Source organism: Notamacropus eugenii, chromosome 2, assembly GCF_028372415.1.
Source record: "Notamacropus eugenii isolate mMacEug1 chromosome 2, mMacEug1.pri_v2, whole genome shotgun sequence".
NCBI classification, from domain to species: domain Eukaryota; kingdom Metazoa; phylum Chordata; class Mammalia; order Diprotodontia; family Macropodidae; genus Notamacropus; species Notamacropus eugenii.
This window is the reverse complement of record NC_092873.1, coordinates 234081608-234106910: the sequence shown is the minus strand read 5'-3', so window position 1 is coordinate 234106910 and position 25303 is coordinate 234081608. Positions and strand designations below refer to the sequence as shown.

The 25303-nt window shown below is 38.3% G+C and overlaps 2 protein-coding genes across 2 annotated transcripts in view; both read left to right on the top strand.

The window, feature by feature from the left end:
* LOC140526947 (utrophin-like) overlaps nucleotides 1–25303 on the top strand; it is a 77378-nt gene that overhangs the window by 2461 nt on the left and 49614 nt on the right. Inside the window, exons 2-4 of the mRNA XM_072643567.1 lie at nucleotides 6479–6673; nucleotides 14520–14692; nucleotides 24537–24684. Of these exons, the coding sequence (XP_072499668.1) occupies nucleotides 6479–6673; nucleotides 14520–14692; nucleotides 24537–24684 (516 nt within the window). The remainder of the gene's footprint in view (nucleotides 1–6478; nucleotides 6674–14519; nucleotides 14693–24536; nucleotides 24685–25303) is intronic.
* On the top strand, nucleotides 7981–12021 carry LOC140526948 (transcription initiation factor TFIID subunit 7-like). The gene has a single exon (XM_072643568.1). The coding sequence runs from the start codon at nucleotides 8215–8217 to the stop codon at nucleotides 9292–9294; it is 1080 nt and encodes a 359-aa protein (XP_072499669.1). The 5' UTR covers nucleotides 7981–8214; the 3' UTR covers nucleotides 9295–12021.

Here is a 25303-nt window from a genome sequence, read left to right as displayed (position 1 = left end):
AGGAAAAATGGGAATGAGAAGGGAAGGAAAGGAAAAGGGAAAGGAGGAGGAGGGCAGTTTGTACTACTGACAGGTTGTTGTTTGTCCTTTTTTCTGGAAGAGGACTGTCACATCAGGACAATATATAAAATGGAGGCAAGAAGAGGGATGGTGGAGCAGGAGCCCTGGGAGTATGGGTAGGAGTTTTGGTGCTCCACCTTTGAACCCTCTAATTAGAGGAATTAGGAACATGGTGGTGAGTTTTGATTTGATGGATTTATCCTAGGAGAGGATATGGCAGAGTTGACACACTAATTAATTATTGGTGGAGCTGTGAGCTGATCCAACCATTCTGGAGAACAATTTGGTACTATGTTCAACGGGCCACAGAAAAGTTCATACCCTTTGACCCAGAAATATACCCACTAGGTCTCTATCCCAAAGAGATCTTCAAAATGGGGAAAGAAATAGTATCGTTCCTTTTACATACCTCAGGTCAGGAACTTGGCTAAGAGGGTGATAAAGATCTATACAATAGGTGACAATAGAAGTGATCAATGTACAGTGTAGTAGAGTCTATAAAATATCAAATATTGTTTGGTATTCAAAGCCCTTCAGAGCCTGCCTTCCTAGTTTTCATGTCTGCTTACACTGTACTCCTGTGTTTTGAAGTAAAGATGTGTCTCTTTTTATACTGTCAAAAAAACAATCTAGGAGGGACAGAACTTCAGGGTTCTGGTCAAAACAAATGCCGTTTTTTGCATTCATTCCAAGTGGTCTTTTGAATCCAAGGGAGGACTTGGTGGAGGCTTGGGTGGGGCCCAATTGTTACATCATCAAGGATAGAGTGATATAAGTGTAGAAAATCTAATCTGTTCAACACTTTCCAGGTTACAGGGATACCAGCTTCCCTTCTTCTCATTGCCCTTGTTTTGGTATCTTACTGGAAGGTAAGGGTATAATACCCGGTATAGACAGAGGGAGAGGAAAGGAAGGCAAGAAAAAGGGAGGGGAAAGGAAAGAAAAGGAAAAAAGAAAAAGGGAAAGGAGAAGGAAAGGAGGAGAAGAAAGGGCAAGGGGAAGCAAAGGAAAAGGCAAGGATAAATGGGAAGAAGAGGGGAAGGAAAGGAAAAGGGAAAGGAGGAGGGGGGCAGTTTGTACTACTGAGAGGTTGTTGTTTGTCCTTCTTTCTGGAAGAGGACTGTCACATCAGGACAATATACAAAATGGAGGCCAGAAAGAGGGATGGTGGAGCAGGAGCCCTGGGAGTATGGGTAGGAGTTTTGGTACTTCATCTTTGAACCCTCTAATTAGAGGAATTAGGAACATGGGGGTGAGTTGTGATTTGATGGACTTATCCTAGGAGATGATGTGGGACAGTGGGCACACTAATTCATTGTTGGTGGAGCTGTGAGCTGATCCAACCATTCTGGGCAACAATTTGGTACTATGTTCAAAGGGCCACAAAATGTGCACACCGTTTGACCCAGAAATATACCCACTAGGTCTCTATCCCAAAGAGATCTTCAAAAAGGGGAAAGAAATAGTATCTTTCCTTTTACATACCTCAGGACAAGAACTTGGCTAAGAGGGTGATAAAGATCTATACAGTAGGTGACAATAGAGGTGATCAATGTACAGTGTAGTAGAGTGTATAAAATATCAAATATTGTTAGGTATTCAAAGCCCTTTGCAGCCTGCCTTCCCAGTTTTCATGTTTTCCTACGCTTTACTCCTCTCTTTTGAAGTAAAGAAAGGTCTCTTTTCATATTGTCAAAAAAATCAATCTAGGAGGGGGAGGAACCTCAGGGTTTCTGACCAAAACAGATGCATTTTTTTCCATTCATTCTGAGTGGTATTTGGGACCCAAGGGAGGACTTTGTGGGTGTGGGGCCCAATTGTTGCATCATCAAGGACAGAGTGATATAAGTGTAGAAAATGTAATCTGTTAAACACTTTCCAGGTTACTGGGATGCCAGCTTCCCTTCTCCTCATTGCCCTTGTTTTGGTATCTTACTGGAAGGTAAGGGTATAATACCCTCTGTAGAAAAAGGGAGAGGAAAGGAAGGCAAGAAAAAGGGAGGTGGAAGGGAAGGAAAAGGAAAAAAGAAAAAGAGAAAGGAGAAGGAATGGAAGAGAAGAAAGGGGAAGGGGAAGGAAAGGAAAAGGCATGGAAAAATGGGAAGGAGAGGGAAAGGAAAAGGGAAAGGAGGAGGTGGGGCAGTTTGTACTAATGGCAGGTTGTTGCTTGTCCTTTTTTCTGGAAGAGGACTGTCACATCAGGACAATATATAAAATGGAGGCAAGAAAGAGGGATGATGAAGCAAGGAGCCCTGGGAGTATGCGTAGGAGTTTTTGGTACTCCACCTTTGGACCCTCTAATTAGAGGAATTAGGAACATGGGGGTGAGATTTGATTTGATGGATTTATCCTAGGAGAGGATATGGCAGAGTTGACACACTAATTCATTGTTGGTGGAGCTGTGAGCTGATCCAACCATTCTGGAGAAGAATTTGGTACTATGTTCAAAGGGCCACAGAAAAGTGCATACCCTTTGACCCAGAAATATACCCACTAGGTCTCTATCCCAAAGAGATCTTCAAAATGGGGACAGAAATAGTATCTTTCCTTTTACTTACCTCAGGTCAGGAATTTGGCCAAGAGGGTGATAAAGATCTATACAGTAGGTGACAATAGAGGTGATCAATGTACAGTGTAGTAGAGTGTATAAAATATCAAATATTGTTTGGTATTCAAAGCCCTTCAGAGCCTGCCTTCCTAGTTTTCATGTCTGCTTACACTTTACTCCTCTGTTTTGAAGTAAAGAAAGGTCTCTTTTCATACTGTCAAAAAAACAATCTAGGAGGGACAGAACTTCAGGGTTTCTGGTCAAAACACATGCCGTTTTTTACATTCATTCCAAGTGGTCTTTTGAATCCAAGGGAGGACTTGGTGGAGGCTTGGGTGGGGCCCAATTGTTACATCATCAAGGATAGAGTGATATAAGTGTAGAAAATCTAATCTGTTCAACACTTTCCAGGTTACTGGGATACCAGCTTCCCTTCTCCTCATTGCCCTTGTTTTGGTATCTTACTGGAAGGTAAGGGTAAAATACCCGGTATAGACAGAGGGAGAGGAAAGGAAGGCAAGAAAAAGGGAGGGGAAAGGAAAGAAAAGGAAAAAAGAAAAAGGGAAAGGAGAAGGAAAGGAGGAGAAGAAAGGGCAAGGGGAAGCAAAGGAAAAGGCAAGGATAAATGGGAAGAAGAGGGGAAGGAAAGGAAAAGGGAAAGGAGGAGGGGGGCAGTTTGTACTACTGAGAGGTTGTTGTTTGTCCTTCTTTCTGGAAGAGGACTGTCACATCAGGACAATATACAAAATGGAGGCCAGAAAGAGGGATGGTGGAGCAGGAGCCCTGGGAGTATGGGTAGGAGTTTTGGTACTTCACCTTTGAACCCTCTAATTAGAGGAATTAGGAACATGGGGGTGAGTTGTGATTTGATGGACTTATCCTAGGAGATGATGTGGGACAGTGGGCACACTAATTCATTGTTGGTGGAGCTGTGAGCTGATCCAACCATTCTGGGGAACAATTTGGTACTATGTTCAAAGGGCCACAGAAACGTGCATACCCTTTGACCCAGAAATATACCCACTAGGTCTCTATCCCAAAGAGATCTTCAAAAAGGGGAAAGAAATAGTATCTTTCCTTTTACATACCTCAGGACAAGAACTTGGCTAAGAGGGTGATAAAGATTTATACAGTAGGTGACAATAGAAGTGATCAATGTACAGTGTAGTAGAGTCTATAAAATATCAAATATTGTTTGGTATTCAAAGCCCTTCAGAGCCTGCCTTCCTAGTTTTCATGTCTGCTTACACTTTATTCCTCTGTTTTGAAGTAAAGAAAGGTCTCTTTTTATACTGTCAAAAAAAACAGTCTAGGAGGGACAGAACTTCAGGGTTTCTGGTCAAAACAAATGCCGTTTTTTGCATTCATTCCAAGTGGTCTTTTGAATCCAAGGGAGGACTTGGTGGAGGCTTGGGTGGGGCCCAATTGTTACATCATCAAGGATAGAGTGATATAAGTGGAGAAAATCTAATCTGTTCAACACTTTCCAGGTTACTGGGATACCAGCTTCCCTTCTCCTCATTGCCCTTGTTTTGGTATCTTACTGGAAGGTAAGGGTATAATACCCTGTATAGCCAGAGGGAGAGGAAAGGAAGGCAAGAAAAAGGGAGGGGAAGGGAAAGAAAAGGAAAAAAGAAAAAGGGAAAGGAGAAGGAAAGGAGGAGAAGAAAGGGCAAGGGGAAGCAAAGGAAAAGGCAAGGATAAATGGGAAGAAGAGGGGAAGGAAAGGAAAAGGGAAAGGAGGAGTGGGGCAGTTTGTACTACTGAGAGGTTGTTGTTTGTCCTTCTTTCTGGAAGAGGACTGTCACATCAGGACAATATACAAAATGGAGGCCAGAAAGAGGGATGGTGGAGCAGGAGCCCTGGGAGTATGGGTAGGAGTTTTGGTACTTCACCTTTGAACCCTCTAATTAGAGGTATTAGGAACATGGGGGTGAGTTGTGATTTAATGAACTTATCCTAGGAGATGATGTGGGACAGTGGGCACACTAATTCATTGTTGGTGGAGCTGTGAGCTGATCCAACCATTCTGGAGAACAGTTTAGGACTATGTTCAAAGGGCCACAAAAATGTGCATACCCTTTGATCCAGCAGTATACCTTACTAGGTCTCTATTCCAAAGAGATCTGAAAAATGGGGAAAGAAATAGTATCTTTCCTTTTGTGTAGCTCAGGACAGGAATTTCGGCTAACAGGGTGATAAAAATCCAAACAGTAGGTCATAATAGAAGTGATCAATGTCAAGTGTGGTAGAGTGTATAAAATATCAAATACTGTTTGGTATTCAAAGCCCTTCACACCCTGCCTTCCTAGTGTTCATGTCTTCTTACACTTTACCCCTCTATTCTGAAGTAAAGAAAGGTCTCTTGTTATATTGTCAAAAAATCAAATAGGAGGGGGCGGAACCTCAGGGTTTCTAGCCAAAACAGAGAGTTGTTTTTTTTAACATTCATTCTGAGTGGTCCTCTGGACAAAAGTGAGGACTAGCTGGGGGTGGGGGCTTGGGTGGGGCTCAGTGTTACATCATCAAGAATGGAATGTTGTGAGTGTAAAAAATCTAATCTGTTAAACACTTCCAGGTTTCTGTGAAACCAGCTTCCTTTCTTTTGTTCTGAGTATCTTACTGCAAGGTAACGGTATAATACTCTCTAAGGACAGAGGGAGAGGAAAGGAAGGGAAGAAGAAGGAAGGGAGGGGAAGGCAAGGAAAGCAAAGAACAAAGAACAAACAGAAAAGAGACAGAAATGAGGATCAAAGGATGGAGGAGAGAAAAAAAGGAAAGGGAAAGGAAAAGAAAAGAATAAAGGGGAAAGGGAAAGGAAAAGGAAAAAAGGAAAGAGAAAGGAGAATAAAATTTTTTTTCTGTTTCTCTAATTTGTTTTTTAAAATCCCTTTTTAACTCTTCTAAGAGTTCTTTTTGGACCTAAGACCAAATTACATTCTTCTTTGAGTTTTACAAGGAGTCATTTTTACACTATTGTCTTCCTCCTAGTTTGTGCTTTGATCTTCCCTGTCACTGTAGTAACTTTCTATACTTAAGTCCTTTTCTGTTTTGCTTTTTTTTTTTTTTTTTGGTGCCTTGCTGCTTTTATGTGAAATTTGAGCTCTGTTCCTGCACAGGTGAACTTTCCATTAACTGAAAAGCATATTTTTTAGAAGAAACACCAACCGAATAGTTTCTTCATCCTGATTATATTTGTGTGATGCTGACATCAAAGGAGGAGAGGTTGTTTGACGGTAGAACTGTAACTAGAAAACTTCAAAATATAATTTTTACCATTCTCTATTTCCCTCTTATAGTAGTTCCTAAGGAAGTATATTTAAGAATTCAGGTTAAAACATACAAAAGCCCTTTATAATTTTGTGTAGTATTAGTGGAGGATTTGAAAAATGTTATAGCTTGTGATATAAATGAGAAATAAGGAAGAAAATTTCCTCTCCAAATGTACTTTGTTGATTGGTCATTATAATAATGTTTAGATTCTGTTTTATAGTGTATTTCAAGTCAATACTGAAATGAGATTGCTAGAAGTTTGCAGGAGTGCAGATTTTTAAATACTGTATTAGAGTATTTATATGTGCAGGTTTGCTTTACCAATAGAACTATTTCTCTAACATTTTGCGTTTGGTAAATATATTGTTTTAAAAATTCTTAATGTCTTTGGGAACGGTAGCACTTTGGTTTGATATAATGTAAGCTTCTTGAGAACATGGTTTGTTTTATTTTATTTTAAATTCTGTACATTTCCACAATGTCTACCATAGAGTAGTAACTTAGAAGTGCTTTTTTCGTTTGATTTCAGCTTACTATAATTTGCAGTGTGTTCCCTTTAGATGAGTATGTATTAACCATATTCCTTTTTTTCTACAGGTGACCCCCATTGAGCAGAGTGTTACAGTTGATCATCCACATCTGTGTGGAAATAGATCAACTCGCCTCCCTAGAGATTATCTCGAAATTAACAAAGTCTTACTCTCCATGGCGCACCTAGAAGTGTTACTCAGTTTTACCAATCTCAGCAGTGGTTTCTCGGAACAGTTCTCTGCGCAGGAAGAGTCAGTAAAGGTAATTGTCAACGTTATATTTGAAGAGGAGCAGTCAAATGACATTTTGAGATAGCAATTTGTTTAAAGTAAACCATGTATTTTTTGACCTGCAGCCAAGTGAAATGGCACCCAAAATTGGTGATATAACAATCCTGTCTCTTTCCTATCTCTTCTGGGTAAATATAATTATGCTTCTTAAAGTTTTGTAGGTAAAATTGATTATGTACAAAAACTTTGCAAAGCTTTGCAAAGTTAGGGACATGTTATGAAACTGTTACAATGTTTCAAGGTGTGTTGTGCGGCAGTCTCAAAAGAATTCACAGACTCAGACAATCTCCAACCCATGCCAAAGCATTTATTAAGGATTATACTCTCAACAAGTAGACTAGGCTCCTTAGAGGAACCAGCAGCTTCGCAAAGCAAGACAGGGCTTTTTATAGAGCAAAAGATGCAATTGTCATTACAGAATATATGAATATTAAAATATTGAATGAGGTTATTGATATGGACAGGGTTCCTAGAACTGGTGGAACTAGTCATGCGGTTACCCAGAATATATACAGAAAAGGACACTGGACAGTATTAATGGATAATATTGATATTATAACAAGCCTCTCTACATCGTAAGTTCATCTAAGAACAGCTCTTTGCTATTCCTGCGCAGCCCTCCACTGCTCAGCACCTTCTTGGTGGTGCTTTCTTAATGACTGACTATTGGGAGCCTGTCTGAGACTAGATGGATGTGTTAAGTGGCTGAGGTAATGGACACACTTGCTGCGCTAGTGAGAGAATTAAGCACATGGGGAAGCTGGGAGATTGGGTGTGGGTACAGTGGCTACATTCCATCATTCTCTCCTCAAAGAGCTGGATCCCAAATTCATTTGGGAAAAGGGATGAAAGTCTCAGTTTTCTGTAGCTTCTTCTGGATGCAAAGAGGAATAGAAGCTGTCCCTGCCTCAAAGCTCTCCCAGAGCTCTCCCAGAACCGAGCATAGGCCACATTTTGGGGATCATGGGTGGGTATGGGCTGGAATCTACTGTTCACCTAAGTGTAGGTGAGCAATGGCCTGTTGTCTGGAAAACACAAATCTGGCTCTTCAGTATGTAGGGCCCAATTATAAGGAGAAACCAAGACCCCCATTAGAATCATTTGCATTTGATATACAGGATTATCTGATTTTATTAGTTTCTCAAAAATGTCCACTTTGATTCCAGTTTTCTTTAAGAGGATCAGATGCTACTGATTATCCAACCCTTTACATAAAAATGCAAGTTACAACACTTGCAGGTAGAAGCTTTCCACCCCTGAGTTAAGTAATTGTAGAAATGGATATGCTTCAGGTGCAGGGGCGGGAGCGCGGTGTTTGCGTTCTTCGTGATTCCTGCTCGTTTGAGGTGAAGACACTTAAGGGAGGCCTAGCCAGGTTGTGACTTGCCTGGGTCTACCACAAAACAGCCTCCATTGTCTCCCAAGAAAATGCCAGAGGAGTGTTTTGGGACCTAAACCCAGAGCATAGGATTTTGAGTGATAGTCATTTATTGTGGAGTAAGACGAAAGGAAATGACTGTTACAAAACAGAAAATGAGCAAGAACAAAGAAGATGCTCCCCATGAGTTGGAAAGCCAATTCATATTACGTCTGCCTCCAGATTATGCTTCCACTGTGAGAAGGGCAATACAGTCTGGAAGTGTCAACCTGAAAGATAAATTGACCATTGAACTACATGCAGATGGACATCATGGAATTGTCCATGTGGACGATGCCCCATTAGCTGCTAAGGTAGTTGACCTGCCCTGCATTACTGAATCCTTGAAAACTATAGATAAAAAAACCTTTTATAAGACAGCAGATATCTGCCAGATGCTTGTGTGCAGTGTGGATGGGGATCTTTACCCGCCTCCAGAAGAACCAGTTGCCACCACTGATCCAAAAGCAAGCAAGAAAAAAGATAAGGACCGGGAGAGGAAATTCATCTGGAACCATGGTATCACTCTGCCTCTGAAGAATGTCAGAAAGAGGAGGTTCCGTAAGACAGCCAAGAAGAAGTACATTGAATCACCAGATGTGGAAAAAGAAGTAAAGAGGCTTCTCAGTACAGATGCAGAAGCTGTCAGTACCCGATGGGAGGTGATTGCAGAAGATGAAACAAAGGAAGTGGACAACCCAGTTTCCCTAGCAGGCCTAGAAATTTCATCTCCAGGAATGAGTCATAAGCAGGGCCATGGCTCCTCAGAACATGATGAGCTTCGGGAGATATTTAATGATATTAGCAGCAGTAGTGAAGAGGAAGATGAAAGAGATCCTCATGATGATGAAGATATAAGCATCATTGACACTGAGGAAGACCTAGAGAGGCAACTACAAGACAAGCTTGATGAATCTGATGAACAGCGCCAAGAAAATGAGGAAACAAATCAGATGGTCCTGGGAATTCAGAAGCAGACTGATATGATGAAAGGTAAACTCCAAGAAACTCAAGGAAGAGCAAAAAGACAGGAAGATCTTATCATCAAAGTAGAAAATCTGGCACTCAAGACCCATCCACAGGCTGTGCTGGTTGAGCTCAAACAGCAGGAAGAAAGAGAGAAACAACAGCTCAGTTCCTTGCAGGAACAGCTAGAATCACTCCTGGAGAAATAAGAGGTCCCTGCCTGCAAATTCACTGTTGTCCTCACATTGGTAAATGGCTCACATTCCATCCTTTGGGTTGAGGACAATATACATTGTTAATGTGGAAATTTGACTATTTTCATTTCACCGTTTTTCTGTTTCCTATTTTGACTTCATCCCATTTCTCTCTCTGTAACACTGTTTATTTTGCTAGAAACTTACACACTAATAAGTAGAAGGCGATAGGTGAGAGAAGACTGGTTGTAGAAGAGTTTTGGGATTAATAGACCAAATAGTTCATCCTCTAATTCCCACATTTATTTCAAGGTTTTCCTTCTCAAAATCAGAACTTAACTGTTACTTTGTGGTAAGAACCAATTCAACTATAAAAAGATTAGAGGACAGATGCTGTAAAGCTTGTTTTGTGTACATTTTAGTTTCTCAACTGTTCTAAATCTCTTATGTAGAGGAGCATGTTATATAGTGGTAGATAACTGTCACAGCAAATACAAGTGACAGCCATTCGTGTCTGTAACAAAAGTTGTTTCCTACCAAGCGTATGTCTCCATTTTTTTTTTTTTACTTCATTAATGTTGATATTCAGTGGATTAATGAACAGTTATTTCTGTGATATGTTGTAGAATCTTATAAGATATAAGAAAGTGATAGACCATGTTTGGCAACTTTTAAGGCTGTATTTTGCATCTACCCTTCACAGCTGATAAAGATGGTATTCTGTTTTCTAGTGTTACATGTTACATTTTTGTTTAACTCTGACTCACCTTGGACTTACTATAAGAGTTCCAAGTTAATTCTTCATGCTGTGAAGTTTTTCCAACTACATTAAAGAGTGATTTGACTCCCTAAAAAAAAAAAAGAAAAGAAAAGAAATGAATATACTCATAAGAGGCTAACTTTTACTTCAATTATAATTAAAAAAAAAACTTTGGAGGATTACAAAATAGTACATATCAGTAACTTTTTCACAAGGAAACATGTTCATCATAAAGTTGAGTTTTCCATTAATGCAAAACAAAATATTGCAAAATATTCCATAGGTTACCTCACTTTAAGAAAATGGGTGACACTGAAATTCTCTTTTCCAAACCAAACTAAAGATGTTTCTGATTTAGTTTTAGTAATTAATAGAATGACAGCTAGGTTCCTCAATCAACTGGACCAGTACCCAGTTATTCTCACATCATTTTGAAACATTTTACAACCTTATGTTGTCTTTGAACTGTACTGAAATCTCATTCCTGAAACAGAAACAAAAGAGGTTCCTGACTTTAAGCTCACAATTCTTGCTTAGGCCACGGAATGACTGTAAATTTAGATCAAAATAGCAAGATCTCACATACTTACATTTGCTCATATACTTTACTGACTACTCGCTTAGTTTATAGAAATTTGCTATAAAAGGAAGAAGTAGGGACCTGATCATAGCACATATCACAAGATAAAATATCCTTAGCTCTGTTTGACTTTTGGTAGGAGTCACAGTTTATCAACCGTGCAGTAACAATTCCACTGTATAGCCAGACTCGGAAATCATCACGTTGGGAAACATTCCTTTTCAAAGGAACACAGTGGGGAAACTGAGCCAGGAGGATCCCAGGCTAGGCTGTGCCAAGGTCGTCCCAGAAGCAAACCTCCCCCTGTTGTCGTTTGCAGTTGAGTATATCACATCGCCTCTGAGTAGCCTGTGGCATTTTTCTCAGATGGTGGAATACTGATTTAATGCATACAACTATACCTAAATTCAAACTAAAAAAAAAAAAAATCAGTTATAGGCCCAAGAGCTTTTATCTTAAATGGCAAGCTTCATCAAACTCAGCTTAGGGCTAGATGGAATTATTTTTACTCTTAATGGAGCAATAAAAATGTTACCATAACTTTCATGCATAAGAAGTTTCCCTGAACATCTTTCACCTGTTTTTCTTTCCTTCTTGAATTTACATTTATCCTGGTGTAAAGACCAATCATTAGAAATCATTTCTATATAATAGTATACATGCATGTAATATACAGATAAATATATTTGTATATAATACATAAATTTGCACATTCTCAGCAAACCAAGCTCATTGTTTAGGAACTCTGTAACCCAAACAAGCTCTTTTCCTGGGCTGATGAACTTGTCCACACAGGAAAATTTACAGAATAAGAGGAATTGACAAGAACCACAGAGAAGGGTCTGCCTGTTCACCCTATGGTAATTCTTCCTCTAGACTGAGGAAAATCCAATACTTTCTGGAACTAATACAATAGTTTACCAATTTGAAACAATATTATGTATTTGAAACTTGAAACAAACCCATTACTGATTAGGTGACTTCAGGCTTACTGAATACAATTCCAAAATACCTAACACGGAAAATTGGGCATCTCATCACCATTGGCATTGTATAGCGGTGCCATCCAATGAAGAAGCTCATAATCCTAGTTAGTACTTATAGTGTCTCCCTCTCCCACGCATTGTGTTACCCTCTTTACACTCATGTGAATTGTTTTCATGTCCTGTAAGCCAAATTTGTTCCAACTTTGCAGGATACTTGCCTAGTGGGGAGTCCTATGGGTTTGGGTTGGGTAGGGGGAAGGCACTGAATGCAAAGAAATCCTTTTTGTAGCCACCATTCACTTGATCATGTGGTGTCCCTCAGAGAGGGATAAAAGCCAGCTCAGAGCTGACTGTAAAGTTCCTCAAAGAGCTTCCTGTGTCTACAGGGAAATTGCCCATGGACACTGGGGCCCCAAGTGTCTTGTCAAGACTTCCTAGGTATTTGAGGGACCCCAGCCAAGAGAGAGGAAAGGAAAAGACTTACCTTTGATTGAAAAGTATCAGAATCAGACTCTCCTCTCCATGCTGGGTGTCAAAAACATTGTGGTGTTACAAGGCATGTTGTAAGTTTGTTTTGAAAGACTTCACAGACTCAGACCATCTCCAGCCCAAGCAAAGGCTTATTGAGGATTATGCTCTCAACAAACAGGCTAGGCTCCATAGAGGAACCAGCAGGTTAACAAAGCAAGATAGAGATTTTTATGGAGCAAAAGGTGCAACTCATCTTTACAGAATATACGAAGAGTAAATTATCAGAGGGCTGAATTGATATCGGTAGGGTTCCTAGCCTTGGTGGAAATATGTTTATCCAGAATGCATACAGAAAAGGGGTAAAGGGGATATTAATGTACACTAATGATATTATAATAACCCTCTCTACATCCTAAGTTCACCTGAGGCCAGTTCTTTGCTGTTACTGTGCATGTATCCACTTAGGTTATGATTTAGTGCTAAAAGATTCTGCTCAGCATCCTCTTGGTGCTACTTTCTTGATGGCTGCCTATTGTGGTCCTATTTAATATTAGGTGGATGTGCTATGTAGTTGAGGTAAGGGACACACCTGCTGTTCTAGTGAGGTAGTGAGGCATATGAAGAAGTTGGGATATTGATGCTGGGAGCAGAGGCTAGAGTCCATCAAAACTATTTCTCTGATAAATGCATTTAGGACACCTTAAGATCTGTAAAACATTTTACATGTATCATCTAATTGGGTCACTGCAATAGCATTGTGAGGTATCCTATCCTCATTTTATACTTGAGGAAACGGAAGCTATAAGAGATGAAGGTCAGATAGCTACTCTGGAGTATTCATAGCTATAATGACAGCAAGGTATTTATTTATTAAACACTTGTTATGTATTGGGCACTGCATTAAGGGCTGGGGAGACATAAAAATAAATGGGGCAGTTAATGCCCTCAAGCAGCTTAAAGAATAATTAATAAGAGAAGACAACATAGAAAGGGTAAGAGAAAAAATTATATGTATGTTGGGTGAGGGACATGTCTCGAAACTGAGATGTCTTCAAAATGGTATGGCGTCCGTGCACTGGGGAGATTCAAGCCAAACCTTTGCCCATCAGAGCTGGCTTTTCAGGGGATGTAATCCAAGTTTCTTTTGGAGGGATTACCGATAATAGTGGTCATAGTACAAACTGCATGGTGAAGAAATAACTGGGGAATGTATTTATGATAAAAGTAGAAACTAGAGTGAAACGTATTAGATTTTATAGCGTTAGCATTCAGTAGCACATCATATGGAGAACTATAATTTCAAAGCAAGATCATCACAGGGTGTTTTAGTCATGGAGTTACAGGCTTGGAAGGAAACTTGAGAGTGTATTTAACTAGGCAGAGGCAGAGCCAGATCTGGAATCCATGTCTCCCATTTTCGAATCTAGTCTTTCCTGAAATGTGGCATACTAGAGATGATTACATTACTATTTACACCAATTATAAGTCTTCTTTCTATTACAAAAATTCCTTAATCTAATTTTCTAAATTCATTGTATCAAGTTGCTGAGTAGAGATTGCATATATGAACCATGCCACTGATGAAGCAAGATAGCATATTAACTTTTGCCTCAGTCAATTTTATATGTGTGTACATATAGCATATATCTAGCGTATATGAACATATATCTTAATTCCTTTGATTATTTACCAAGAATTGACCATTTACTCTATTTCCTTTCCTTGTGATTTTGTTATGTTTTTTATTTTATTCAGTTTTAAATTGGTATGTGCTACGCTTCTCTCCTACTCCCATGAATGGTAATGTCATCTATGCTTTAAAGACCAACATTGATGATTTCATATGGCTGAATATATAAAAGCATAATTCTATATGCTGAGTAACTCATTTGGTTCCTTCCTCATGCCCCCCTCCCCCTTTTTGTCCATTCTTTTTATGCTTTGTATGTATTATGACCTTCTTTCAGAATGACTTTCAATGGGGGCCCTAAGGTTAATGACCACAGCTGCTACTATTTCTTTTAGTATCTGTACTATTTTTATGGGAGTGGGAGGAGGGAAGGGAAGAATTATGACTTTATAACTCTGAGTGAGGAAACTGACTCCACAGTGCAAATTAATACCAGCCTTGTAACTTAAAGTTTAATAAGTCTCCATGATAAAAAGTCTATATGATGTCTACGTGTAAAGGGAGAGCTATTGTAATATTCTATAATAGCCAGCGCTGCTACCGTACTTTCAAACCTGCTGTGCACTTTATGCACAGCATTTTGATATTCCAGCAGTCCTGTGAAGTAGCTACTGCAGCTATGATTCCAGTCTCATCGTTGAGGAGACTGAGGTTTGAGAGGTGAAATGACTCTCCCAAGGACATACAGCTAATATAATCATTGTTAGAGATAGTATCCAAACCCAAGTCTCTGTTGACATTTTTTTTTTATAGCAAATCAATTCTCTCCTGGACAAAGTCGAGGAGCAGATTACAGCTCTTCGTAGGAAGGAGCCCAGAATTATACTGGATGTTTCCCATCTAGGAGCCATTCTGATTGAGAAAAGACTGAACCACTTGAATGAAAAGTGGAACAGTCTGAAAACAACCTACTATGATCATAAAAGGTAAGTTTGTTTTAGCTTATATTTACTATTAAGGATTTTAAAAAAAAATATGAGGCTCAGCAGTCTTGAAAAGGAGTAAAAACACATACCCCTTCCCACATTAGTCAAATGATTAAATTTCTTGCCTTATTCCTAAATCTGCCTTATAGAAAATCTGAGTATCTACAACTGCTATTATCATTGTGTTTGTGTATGTATTCAATTTTTATGACCAATAGTTTTGGAAAGATCATCATAAAACCAATATAGTAACAAATTAAGGATAATACAAATTAATATTTCATATCAAATTAATGGATGAGTGATAGTTTTTTCTAAATTTTATTTTCTAAGTTTTAAAAATTTCTGTGTATGTTTTTGAAGGAAATGGGATTGACTGTGTAAGAAACTCCTTTGTATGGAGATTCTCTGTTCCAGTAGAGTTTTGCATCTGTTTTATAATTTATAATCTTAGAGAAGTTTCTGGGGTACTATGAGTTGAAGTGACTTTTCTGTGGATACATTGCTGATACGTAGGAGAGAATCTTGGACCTGGGTCTTTCTGACTTTAAATTCTTCTATATCCACTATACTATGGCTGCCTATCATTGATGTCTGTATTACAGCTTGGTGCTCATCGCATTTCATAGTAACTTCATAGTAATAATATGCCTAGAGGTTTTTATAGATGGTACTGTGGATAGCATGGTGGACCTTGAGTCAGGAAGACCTGAGTTCAAATCTACTCTCAAACATTTGGTAGGTATGTAATGCTAGGCAAGTCTCTTAACCTTTGTCTACCTCAGTTTCTTCACTTGTAAAGTGAGGATAATAATGGTCTCAACCTTCTAGGCTTGTTGTGGAGATACATTACTATTGGTAAGTCATTTTGCAAACCTTGAAGAGCTATGTGAATATTAGATGTTACACACACACACACACACACACACACACACACACACCCTATCTGTGAATGGAGTAAAAATGTAAAAAAATCACAGCCTAACGCTATATTTCTTAATGTGTTTTTTTTAATCTGATCTTTGGCCCCCCCCCAAAAAAAGGATGACATACCATGAACAGCAAACTTCTTTTGTAATTGGAAAACTTTTTTGAAGCCAATGCTTTTAACTTTCTCTGTACCAAACTGAAGCTGGTGTGAAAGATAGCTGCTTTGATTTTTCTTTACTATCACATATTCTAATGGGAATGATTACATTGTGAGAGAGTACAGTGATGTGCAGCAGATGGCAGGAAAAGGAAAGCAAGAGGCAAAATAATTTATATGTCAAACAATTTCAGATACTTGCTAATCAACACATGACAGGAGAAAGAAATACAACTTTGGAAACAACACTTCTATACATAAGACATCATGAGATTACAAAAGTCTTTTTTTCTGAGTAATAATTAGTTTTTGGTCAGTCATTCATTGAAGCATTTTTAATGTGCTTACTGTGTTCCAGCCACTGTGCTAAGGGCTGGACAAGCAAAAAATGGCAAAAAAGCTGTCCTTGCCCTTAAGTAGCTCCTAGTCTAATGGGGTTAGCAGCATGGAAAGGAATATAAGATAAATACAGAATGAATGGAAGGTAATCTAAGAGAGTAGGCAGCTAGATGGCACAGTGGATAGAGTGGTGGGCCTGGAATTAGGAGGACCTGATTTCAAATCCAATCTCAGACCCTTACTAGATGTGGGACACTGGGCAAGTCGCATACCCCAATTTTCCTCAGTTTCCTTGTCTGTAAAATGAACTGGAGAAGGAAATGATGAACTGCTCCAATATCTTTGGCAAGAAAAACCCTAACGGGGGTGGTCATGGAGAGTTGGACATGACGGAAATGACTCAGCAGCAGTGACAGTTCTAAGAGGGTAAGATATTAGCTGCTAAGGGGATTGTGAAAGGCTTCCTGTAGAATGTAGGATTTGATTTAATTCTTGAAGGAAGCCAGGGAAACTCAGGTGTGAAGGAACAGTGGCAGAGCATTTCAGTCATGAAGGGGAGCCACTGCAGAGATATGGATGTGAGAGATGGAGTATCATATTCCAGGAACTACAAGAAAGGTGTATGCTAGATTATTGCAATAGCCTGCTGGTAGGTTTTGGCTTGGTGCAGGTCTCCCCCAAGTCCTTTCCATCCTCCATTAAGCCACTTAAAGTGATTTTCCTAAAGCTCAGATCTGATTACATCCATCTCCCTGCTCAATGAATTCTGACGACTTCCTATACAAAATGCTTTGTTTGGCATTCAAAGTCTTTCATGTCCTAACCCACATGTCTACCTTTCCAGTCTTAGGTTACCTTACTCCCTGACACATACTCTTTGATACTGTGCCACTGGCCATCTGGCTGTTGCACAAACAAGACAATCCAGTTCTCAGCTCTAGCATTCTGTGGCTGTCTCCCATCCCTCAAACTCTCTTCTTCTTCCGCTGTGATTACTGACCTCCCTGAGTTCCCACTTCTATGGGAAGTCTTCCCTAAAAAAGCCCTTGTAATTCCAATGCCTTCTCTCTGTTAATTATTTTCTACTTATCCTGTATATATCTTGCTTTGCGTATAGTTGTTTGCATGTTGTCTTCCACCTTTAGTTTATAAACTCCTTGAGGGCAGGGACTATATTTTGCCTCTTTTTGTGTCCCCAGAATTTAATGTCATGCCTAGCACCTAGGAGGCACTTAATGAATGCTTGTTGATTGATGGTAGCTTTGGAGAGAGGCTAGGATTAGCTACATAGATTTGGGGATCACCTGTTTCTCGTATCGACTTTTATAATCTTTCCCCTTTCAGTGATTTAGATCATCTAATGGGATGATTGTATAATATTATTATAGTCAGCCTTAATTGTACAAATCATTACTTAAGCACTTCCTATTTCAAAACTAATAATCCATATCTATGTAGGAGGAGAGGAAGATTCTAGAGTAAGAAGACCTAGATTTTAACCCTGCTTCTTAACACTTACCTGTGTAACCATGGGTAAATCATTTATATCTCTGGGTTTCTGTTTTCCTATCTATGAAAAAAATTGGGTGAGATTACAGCCTATGAGAAGGTGAAGTAAAGTCTGAACTGGGAGGATTATTCCTAAAGATTTTGAGTCATAGTGGATAGAAGACCTGAATTCAGACATAGTCTCAGACACTTAGGAGTTTGTGACCCTGAGCAAGTGACTTAACCCCGTTTGCCTCATTTTCCCCATCTATAAAGTATGCTGTCGAAGAAAAAGGCAAACCACTCTAGTACCTTTTTCAAGAAAACTCAACTGGTGACACAAAGAGTCAGACATGATTGAAAGGACTGAGCAAGAACAAAAATAGCATCTTATTTCCCCAAAAATCTTATTTAGGGATCTTGTTAGAATTTCCTGTGAACATAGTCACATTATTTTGTATGAGCTGTGTGCTAGTTCAAAACCATCTGTTTATACCTAAGTTCAGTCTATAGGAAATCTCTTTAGAATGTCAGATACCACTGATAAGGACTTTGAGAAGGCTTGAAAAGTCTCAGGCCTCTTGAGTTTTTGAAGCTCATTACCTTTTTTTTTTTCAATTAACAAGCATTCATTTTTTTCTCCAGCAAATTGAAAAATAAGAGAAAAAAATAAAAATTCTCACAATTGCATAAAGTCATGCAAAATAACAATTTCTGTCTGAAGAATTTATGCAAGATGTTTGCCCATACAGTTGCATGTTAAAATCCAGGAAATTGGCTTCCTTTTTCTTCCTCTTGTACTTTTCACCCTTTGTCAACTGATAATGTTGATTTCTTCTGATTGCTAATGGATCCCATTTGGGAGGTTTCTGTAGTATCCCAGGGACCATGTGCTATCTGTATCATGTCATCAATATGCAAGAGTATTGGTCGAACCTAACGGTTTTGTTTTGTTTTTTTTAAACTTTTCAGATTTTGCATTGTACCCCTTCCATGACAGTTGGAAAATAGCTTCACACTGATGCATGTCTCTGTTTTATGTCTTGTTTTTGATATATGATACTCAAAGTATTCTTCAACCAAATTATCTTTATAGTTGAATCTGTCCATGGATTTTTGAATCATCTTTACATTTCCATGGGAGTCAAGATTCTTCCATGGTCAAGGCAATTGCTGTTTTAGAATTTTTTTTAAAAAAGCATGTCAGGATCTTGTATTTTCTCTATTTTTCAGTCAGTTCTTACAGAAGATTTCAGCTGTCATAGAAATTGCCTACATTATTGATGGCAAACCCAAATAGAAATGGGGACCACTAAAGTGGACATAAGGGCACTTATGGACCACATTTTGACCTTCCAAGTTATAGTAATGTTTCTTGTTTGATTTTTATTAATTTGAAAAAATAGTTCCAAGTTATGTTTTAATCTGGTTTGGTTTGCATTCTGCGGTATTGTTGGTTGCCTGCAGCACCTCTGATCTACGTGATCCTTGCCTGTCCCTCTTTTTATGAAGTATTTCCTTGATATGTCCAAAAATTTTTTATAGAAGATAAAATCAGTCTGTGAATTGGTACTTGTTCTCATTTTTCTGGGTCATTTCCTCTCTTGTCAATAGTACTATTGGTAATTGTTTCCACTCCTTTGAAATCTTCACTTCTTTTTGATACATTGAAAAATAGATTCCTGGCTTGCCTTTAAAATTCTCCATGAAAGGACATCATCTATGTGTATTTGTTAATTCCTATTCTCAGTAAAGATACATCTTATATAGATAAATAGGGGGGAAAAGAAGAATACCATAAAAGAGACATTCTGATTTTCATAATGTTAACATTACATTTTAACATAATTTTAATTTTTAACATGAGCTTTGTGCGTCTTTCTGGGCAAATCTAATTATTGAGGGAAAAAAAACTTTAATATGGTAATATCATAGTTTACTTTTTAGCATACAAAAAAGGTTAAAATACTTTGCCCTATAGTTGAACAGGATGAGTCCTTTACATGTTAAATTTGAGCTCCATTCTGTCTCCCCCTTAAGTTACCTTCCCACAGTTTGAAGCTTGAAGTGTAGACTCAAGCTTCTTGGCCCCTCTGTGCTCTTACTGATAACTTACAAATGTGTACTATATATCTCTTACCTTAAAGCTTCCTCTTCTGCTTTCCTTTTCAACTTATTTATCCCCAAAGCCTTCTACTACTGTTTCTACCTTCCTTCTATTGAACAAGAAGAGGTGATTGTTCCTTTCTCAAGGCAAATTGTCCTGAATGCGTAAGTAATTCCATTGTGTCCCATCTTCTCCAACACTGACTCCCTTCTCATCTTTACTCTCTGCTTTTCCTTCAAGGCCCTCCCTTTGCTTGTACTGGCTGCTTACCAACATTCATGTATTTCCCTCATCCTCTGAAGATCCTTACTTTATCCATCTATCCCTTTTAGCTATTGTCCCATTTCTTTCTTCCCTTTTATGTCGATCCTTCTTGATATATTGTCCATGTTAGCTGCCCCCACTTTCTTCTCTCTCTCTTCTTAACTCTTTGCAGTCTGAATCCTGACCTTGTCATTTAGCTCCCTCCAGAGTTCCTATTTCTTATCGCCAAATTGGATTACCTTTCCTCAGTCTGTATCCTTTTTGACCCCCTCACTGGGGCTTTGATCCTCTCACTGTCTTGTCCTTGATACCCACTTCTCTGTATGCTGTTGTTTTCTAGTTTTCCTCCCTTTTTTATCACTCTCATTCAGTCTCATTTGTGAGATCTTCATTTAGCTGATACCCTTAGCTGTGGTAGGTGTCCCACAGGTCTCTGCCCTGGACCTCCTTCTATTATCTTTCTGCATTGCTTCACTTGATGATCTCATCAGCTCCCGTATATTCAGTGATCATATCTATACGTATTTTTCTCCACTCTCATCTTCAGCTGCTTATTGAATATCTGGAACTAAATGTTTCATAGAGATCTTATAATCAACATGTGTAAAACTCAACTCCTTATCTTCTCCCCCACCTTTCTCACCACCATCTACTCATTCCCTGATGCTTGAAGTGTAGGATCTCTCCTTAACCCCTCACTTTCTCCTTCCCTCCTCCTGTCATAATTTGTCTCTTGCCAAGGCCTATTGATTTGACCTATGTGATATCTATGGTAAATGCCCCCTTCTCTCCTAACATTTCCCTTGCTCTGTTGCAAACCCTTACCTCATTGCAATACCCTTCCAGTTGTTCTCCCAGCCACAAATATTCCTCTCCTCCAGTCTATCATGCACTCATTTGATAGAATCAGTCTTCCTTAATGACAGGTCTGATCAGGTCACCACCTCCCTTCTCATCAAATTCAATGGCTCTTTATTACTTCTGAGGTCAAATATAAAAACCTCTGTTAGTCATTCAAACCTTTCATAATCTGTCTCACTTTTCCAGTCTTCTTATGTTTTATATTCCCCTTCCACCATGTACCTGTGATCCTGTGACACTGACCTCTTTGATGCTCTTGAACAAGAAATTGGTGTTCAACTAGGAGCTTTTCACAGGCTCTTCCCCATGCTTGAAATTTGCTCCTTTTTCCTTTCAGCCTCCTGACTTCTGCTTTCTGTTAGGTCCCCGGTAAAACCCTCTCCTCCCCAGGGTTCCTTTCCTGATTCCTCTTCATTCTAATGACTCCACTCTCTTGATTATCTTCAATTTAACTAACTTGCCTGTCTTTTTTTTTGTACAGAGTTGTTTGCATGTTTTCTCCCATGTGTTACAGTAGGATTTCTTGATTTCTAGGACTGTGTTTTGTCTTTTTTGTATCCAAAACACTTAATGTAGCATCTGGCACATAGTAGGCACATAATTCAGGTGTACTAATTTACTGAAATAATTAGGCAAAAGGTCTTTGCCCAAATTTACCTCTCCATGGCTTGTTGAGACTTAAATTAGAAGGAACTGCAGTTTGCAATTTTCTTTTCTTTCCGATGGAAAAGGAAGAAAACCCAAATCCTTTCCCATGACAGCAAGAACACAAAGATATTGTCAGTTGCTTCCTCTAAAAGTGCTACCTTGAGTTCCTGGTCAGTAGTTTCACAGTACTGCAGAAATTTGAGATTGGCTCCTCTCAGGGAGAGGGAAAAAGGGTTTTTCTCAGAATCTTTTTTAGAGGGAGGTGTTCGTATTTTATATTGCTTGGTATAATCATCTTTTCAGACTGTTGCGTGGGGAATAGAGGCCTTGTCTTGAATGTGGTTGCAACAAGGCTTGGGCTTCATGTCTGCATAATACCAATTGTGAAACAAGTTATAGCCTTATGGAATATTTCAATTACAGAACACCTCAATGTTTCAGATCACTTTCTAATCTTGCAAAACAGTCATCTTTGTGGTTAGAATTTCTTTACTGAGAATACTTTACACCAAGGAAACCAGAAGTTTATGCCAAACAATTAAACAGACAAATCCACTCTCCCCACCCTCCAACTAATAATACAATTTTTCAATAAAAATATAATTTTTTACTTAAAAATAGAAGAAACTTATAGAATCATCATATCATCACCTTCGTTAGAGACTTTGCCACTTACCAGCTGTGTGATCGTTGAGATCATTGAACAACTGACATCAACTCTCTGAGTCTCATTGTCATCCTATGTGTTGAGGGTTGTACTAAATGACCTCCAATGTGCCATCTTTGTCTCCAGTCTGTAATCTCATTTGTACTTTCTTCTTGTTTACGAAGTAATTGAAAGATTTTGCAGTTCACAGATTTTACAAATTTTATAAGGAGTTGAATTTAATAGGATGAATTAAGCAACTCAGTATACAGGATAGGGAGTACTGGTACATGTGAATCCAGAAAATAGGGATTTTAGTGGACTTTGAGCTTCTTTCTAGTTAGCATTATGGTTAGACAGGCAAAAAAAAAAAATCTTAGGTGATTTTTGACCACATTTTTGGAAGCAGAGCATTGCATATGAAGGGAAGCTTTGCTCCTTTTACCTTGGTCAGGCCACATTCTTTATATTATGTTCATTTCTGGCTGTTCACTCCAGCTGTGTAGCATTTCTAGAGGATACTGAATAAAGAGGAAAGCAGTCCCTATGAGAAATTGGTTGAAGCACATGATGTTTAGCCTATAGTAAGGAGAAATTTAGGGAGTACATGTTTGGATTCGAAAATTCAGAGTTAACAAATGAAATGCATTTTCTTTTTCTGCTTTTGTATCTTTACATAGAAGTAGAACCAGTGGGCAGAAGTTATAGGGAGACACATTAAGGAAATACTTTCTCAGAACTGAACTATCCAAAACTAAAATTTGATTTTATTAACGGGATCGTTCAGACAGAGGTTGCCTTGACATATTTGAGATTATTCAGGTATACATTGGACAAGATTGCTTCAGAAAACCCTTCTAAAATTAAGATTCCTGAATTCTTCTTTCATCTAGGAAAACTTTTTAAAATTGATCACAGAAAACGGTCTTAGGTATTCTTTTTTTCATGCATCCCACCAATTAACGATTTTTCCTTGCCATTTAATTTGAATTTTAGTAGACTGTTAATGCTTTATTAATTATTTGTAGGTTTCCCAGCTTCATATTTTTATTTGCAAACTTGTTTGCACAATTATGGACACTGGATTCCAGATTCACAGATGTAGACCTAGGAGGGAATCTTCCAGACCATCTGATCCAGGTGTCCTGCAGGCTCAGCCCCTCCTTAACCCCCCCATTTGATTGTTGAGGAAAATGAGTCTTATGAAGTTAACGTAACTTGTTTAAGGTCACACACATAGGAATGTCAGTTACTTGATTACAGCCCACATCTTGGGATTCCAGAGATAGGATTGTTTTCTTCCCCTTGTGCCTTACTTCTTCACAGTAGTCCAGTTGTCCAGAGTTCAGTAATTTAGACATGTTTTCCTTGATGACTGTGATGGTACAGGTGCCCTCAATTCCAATTGGTTCTTAACTAATTCTGTATATTGTAGTCATTTAATAGTGGCTATTATAGTCTTATCTCCTCTGGGCTACCTGGTGACATTTTGCATATGTTAGAAACCTTTTATTGAGGAGGATCATTTCCACATCTTTTGGCGTTGGTGATGGGATGTTGTCATAGGATAGGTTAATAATGTGCTAGTTAACTACCTCAATAAAACTTTATAATCCTAGTCCATTAAAGCTTTTTGCCATTGTGTGTCTATATCTAGGGCTCTTTGAATATGCAAAGGACTAGCATTTTTATTCATTTCTCTTTTATATTACACGGCAATTAAAGCTAAATATGCCTTTCTCTGTGTAATGACCTAAATAACATTCCTATTCTTGCTATGTTACAAACCTTAACAGATTCATGATCATAATTAGAACGTTTTAGGTATGGGAACAATTGACATTTGTATAGAGTGTAGAATTGGGGTATTTGAGAATTGTAATCATGCCAGATACCAAACAAAACTGTTCAATTGTAAGAAAAATGTTTTAAAAGACTCAGTTAATAACTTCAGGGTGAATAAATGTTGGTTTCACCAGGAAAGGGCTCAGAAAGAGAAATCACTGTATGTCTACTATTGCTTTCAGATGGGCCAATTAACATTTTCATATATATTGGCAAATGTTTCCACAGGGTAGCCATTACCTATGCTTGCACTTTGTTTCGTGAACCAGTTTCCCCACCATTTTAGCTCCTGGTAGAATTTTTTGCAAAAATAAATGAAGAAATAAAATGAGGGAGAGAACATGGTGTTAGGGTCCATGGGAGGTATTTCCCTGTGATGTTTTGCTTGCTAACATAGATTAAGCTTTGTTCTTGTTTACTTTTGTAACTAAGTTATTTGATTTTTCAAAATGAATCTAATATTACACAGTTTTAAGGGTTAATAAAATCATTGGTTCTCATAAAAAGCGATCCCATTTCCAAAATCACTTACCAGTTTTTAAAATTTATTCCCTAAAAGTTTTTTTGATAAAAGTGTGAAAGATTGGAGATACTTCCAAAGTAACCTCAGTGAATTCAACCAATGGCTGACGGAAGCTGAAAAGTTACTGACTCATGCCAATACTGAAGATGGTCTCGATCTAGAGAAAGCGAAGCAATATCAGCAGGTAGGGATTGTTTTGTCAGAACAGGATTTGCTGTTCAGATAACTTCCCTTGCGTTTAGTGGCTTTTTATGAAATACCTTAAGATTGAGGTTTTAAAAGCATGGAAGTTGTTCTTGTCTTTTTGTCAGTGACAATTTAAACTTGGAATGTGTTTAAGCTTTTTTATAGAGAGGTGTGATGGGGGAACGAATAGCATTTGTATAAAGGTTTTCTCCGCAGACTGAAATGTGGGAGCTTTTATGGTAGCTACAAGAGTCATTTTTATTTAATATATTTGTGTTTACCAAATTAATTTTCGGTAAATTTTTCCCTGTGAAATTCTTTGATAGATGGAAACATTTAAGGGCATCAGTTGTAAATTCATTAACATTTTCACTCAATATTATAAAAGAAGGTATTCTTGATTTATAGCCCTCTAATTTAAAAAGGAATACCAGCAAAATCATTCTTGAGGCAATTTTTCATAATAATGGTAACAAATTAAATTGTAATTCAGACTCTTGGTAAAAGTAAAACTTAATTTCTTAAAAGTTGTGCACATGCTTTTAATTCGAAAGGCAGTGATTACTTCACCTGCATTTTTGTTTAGTTATAAACATTTATGTTCCCTCCTCATCCTG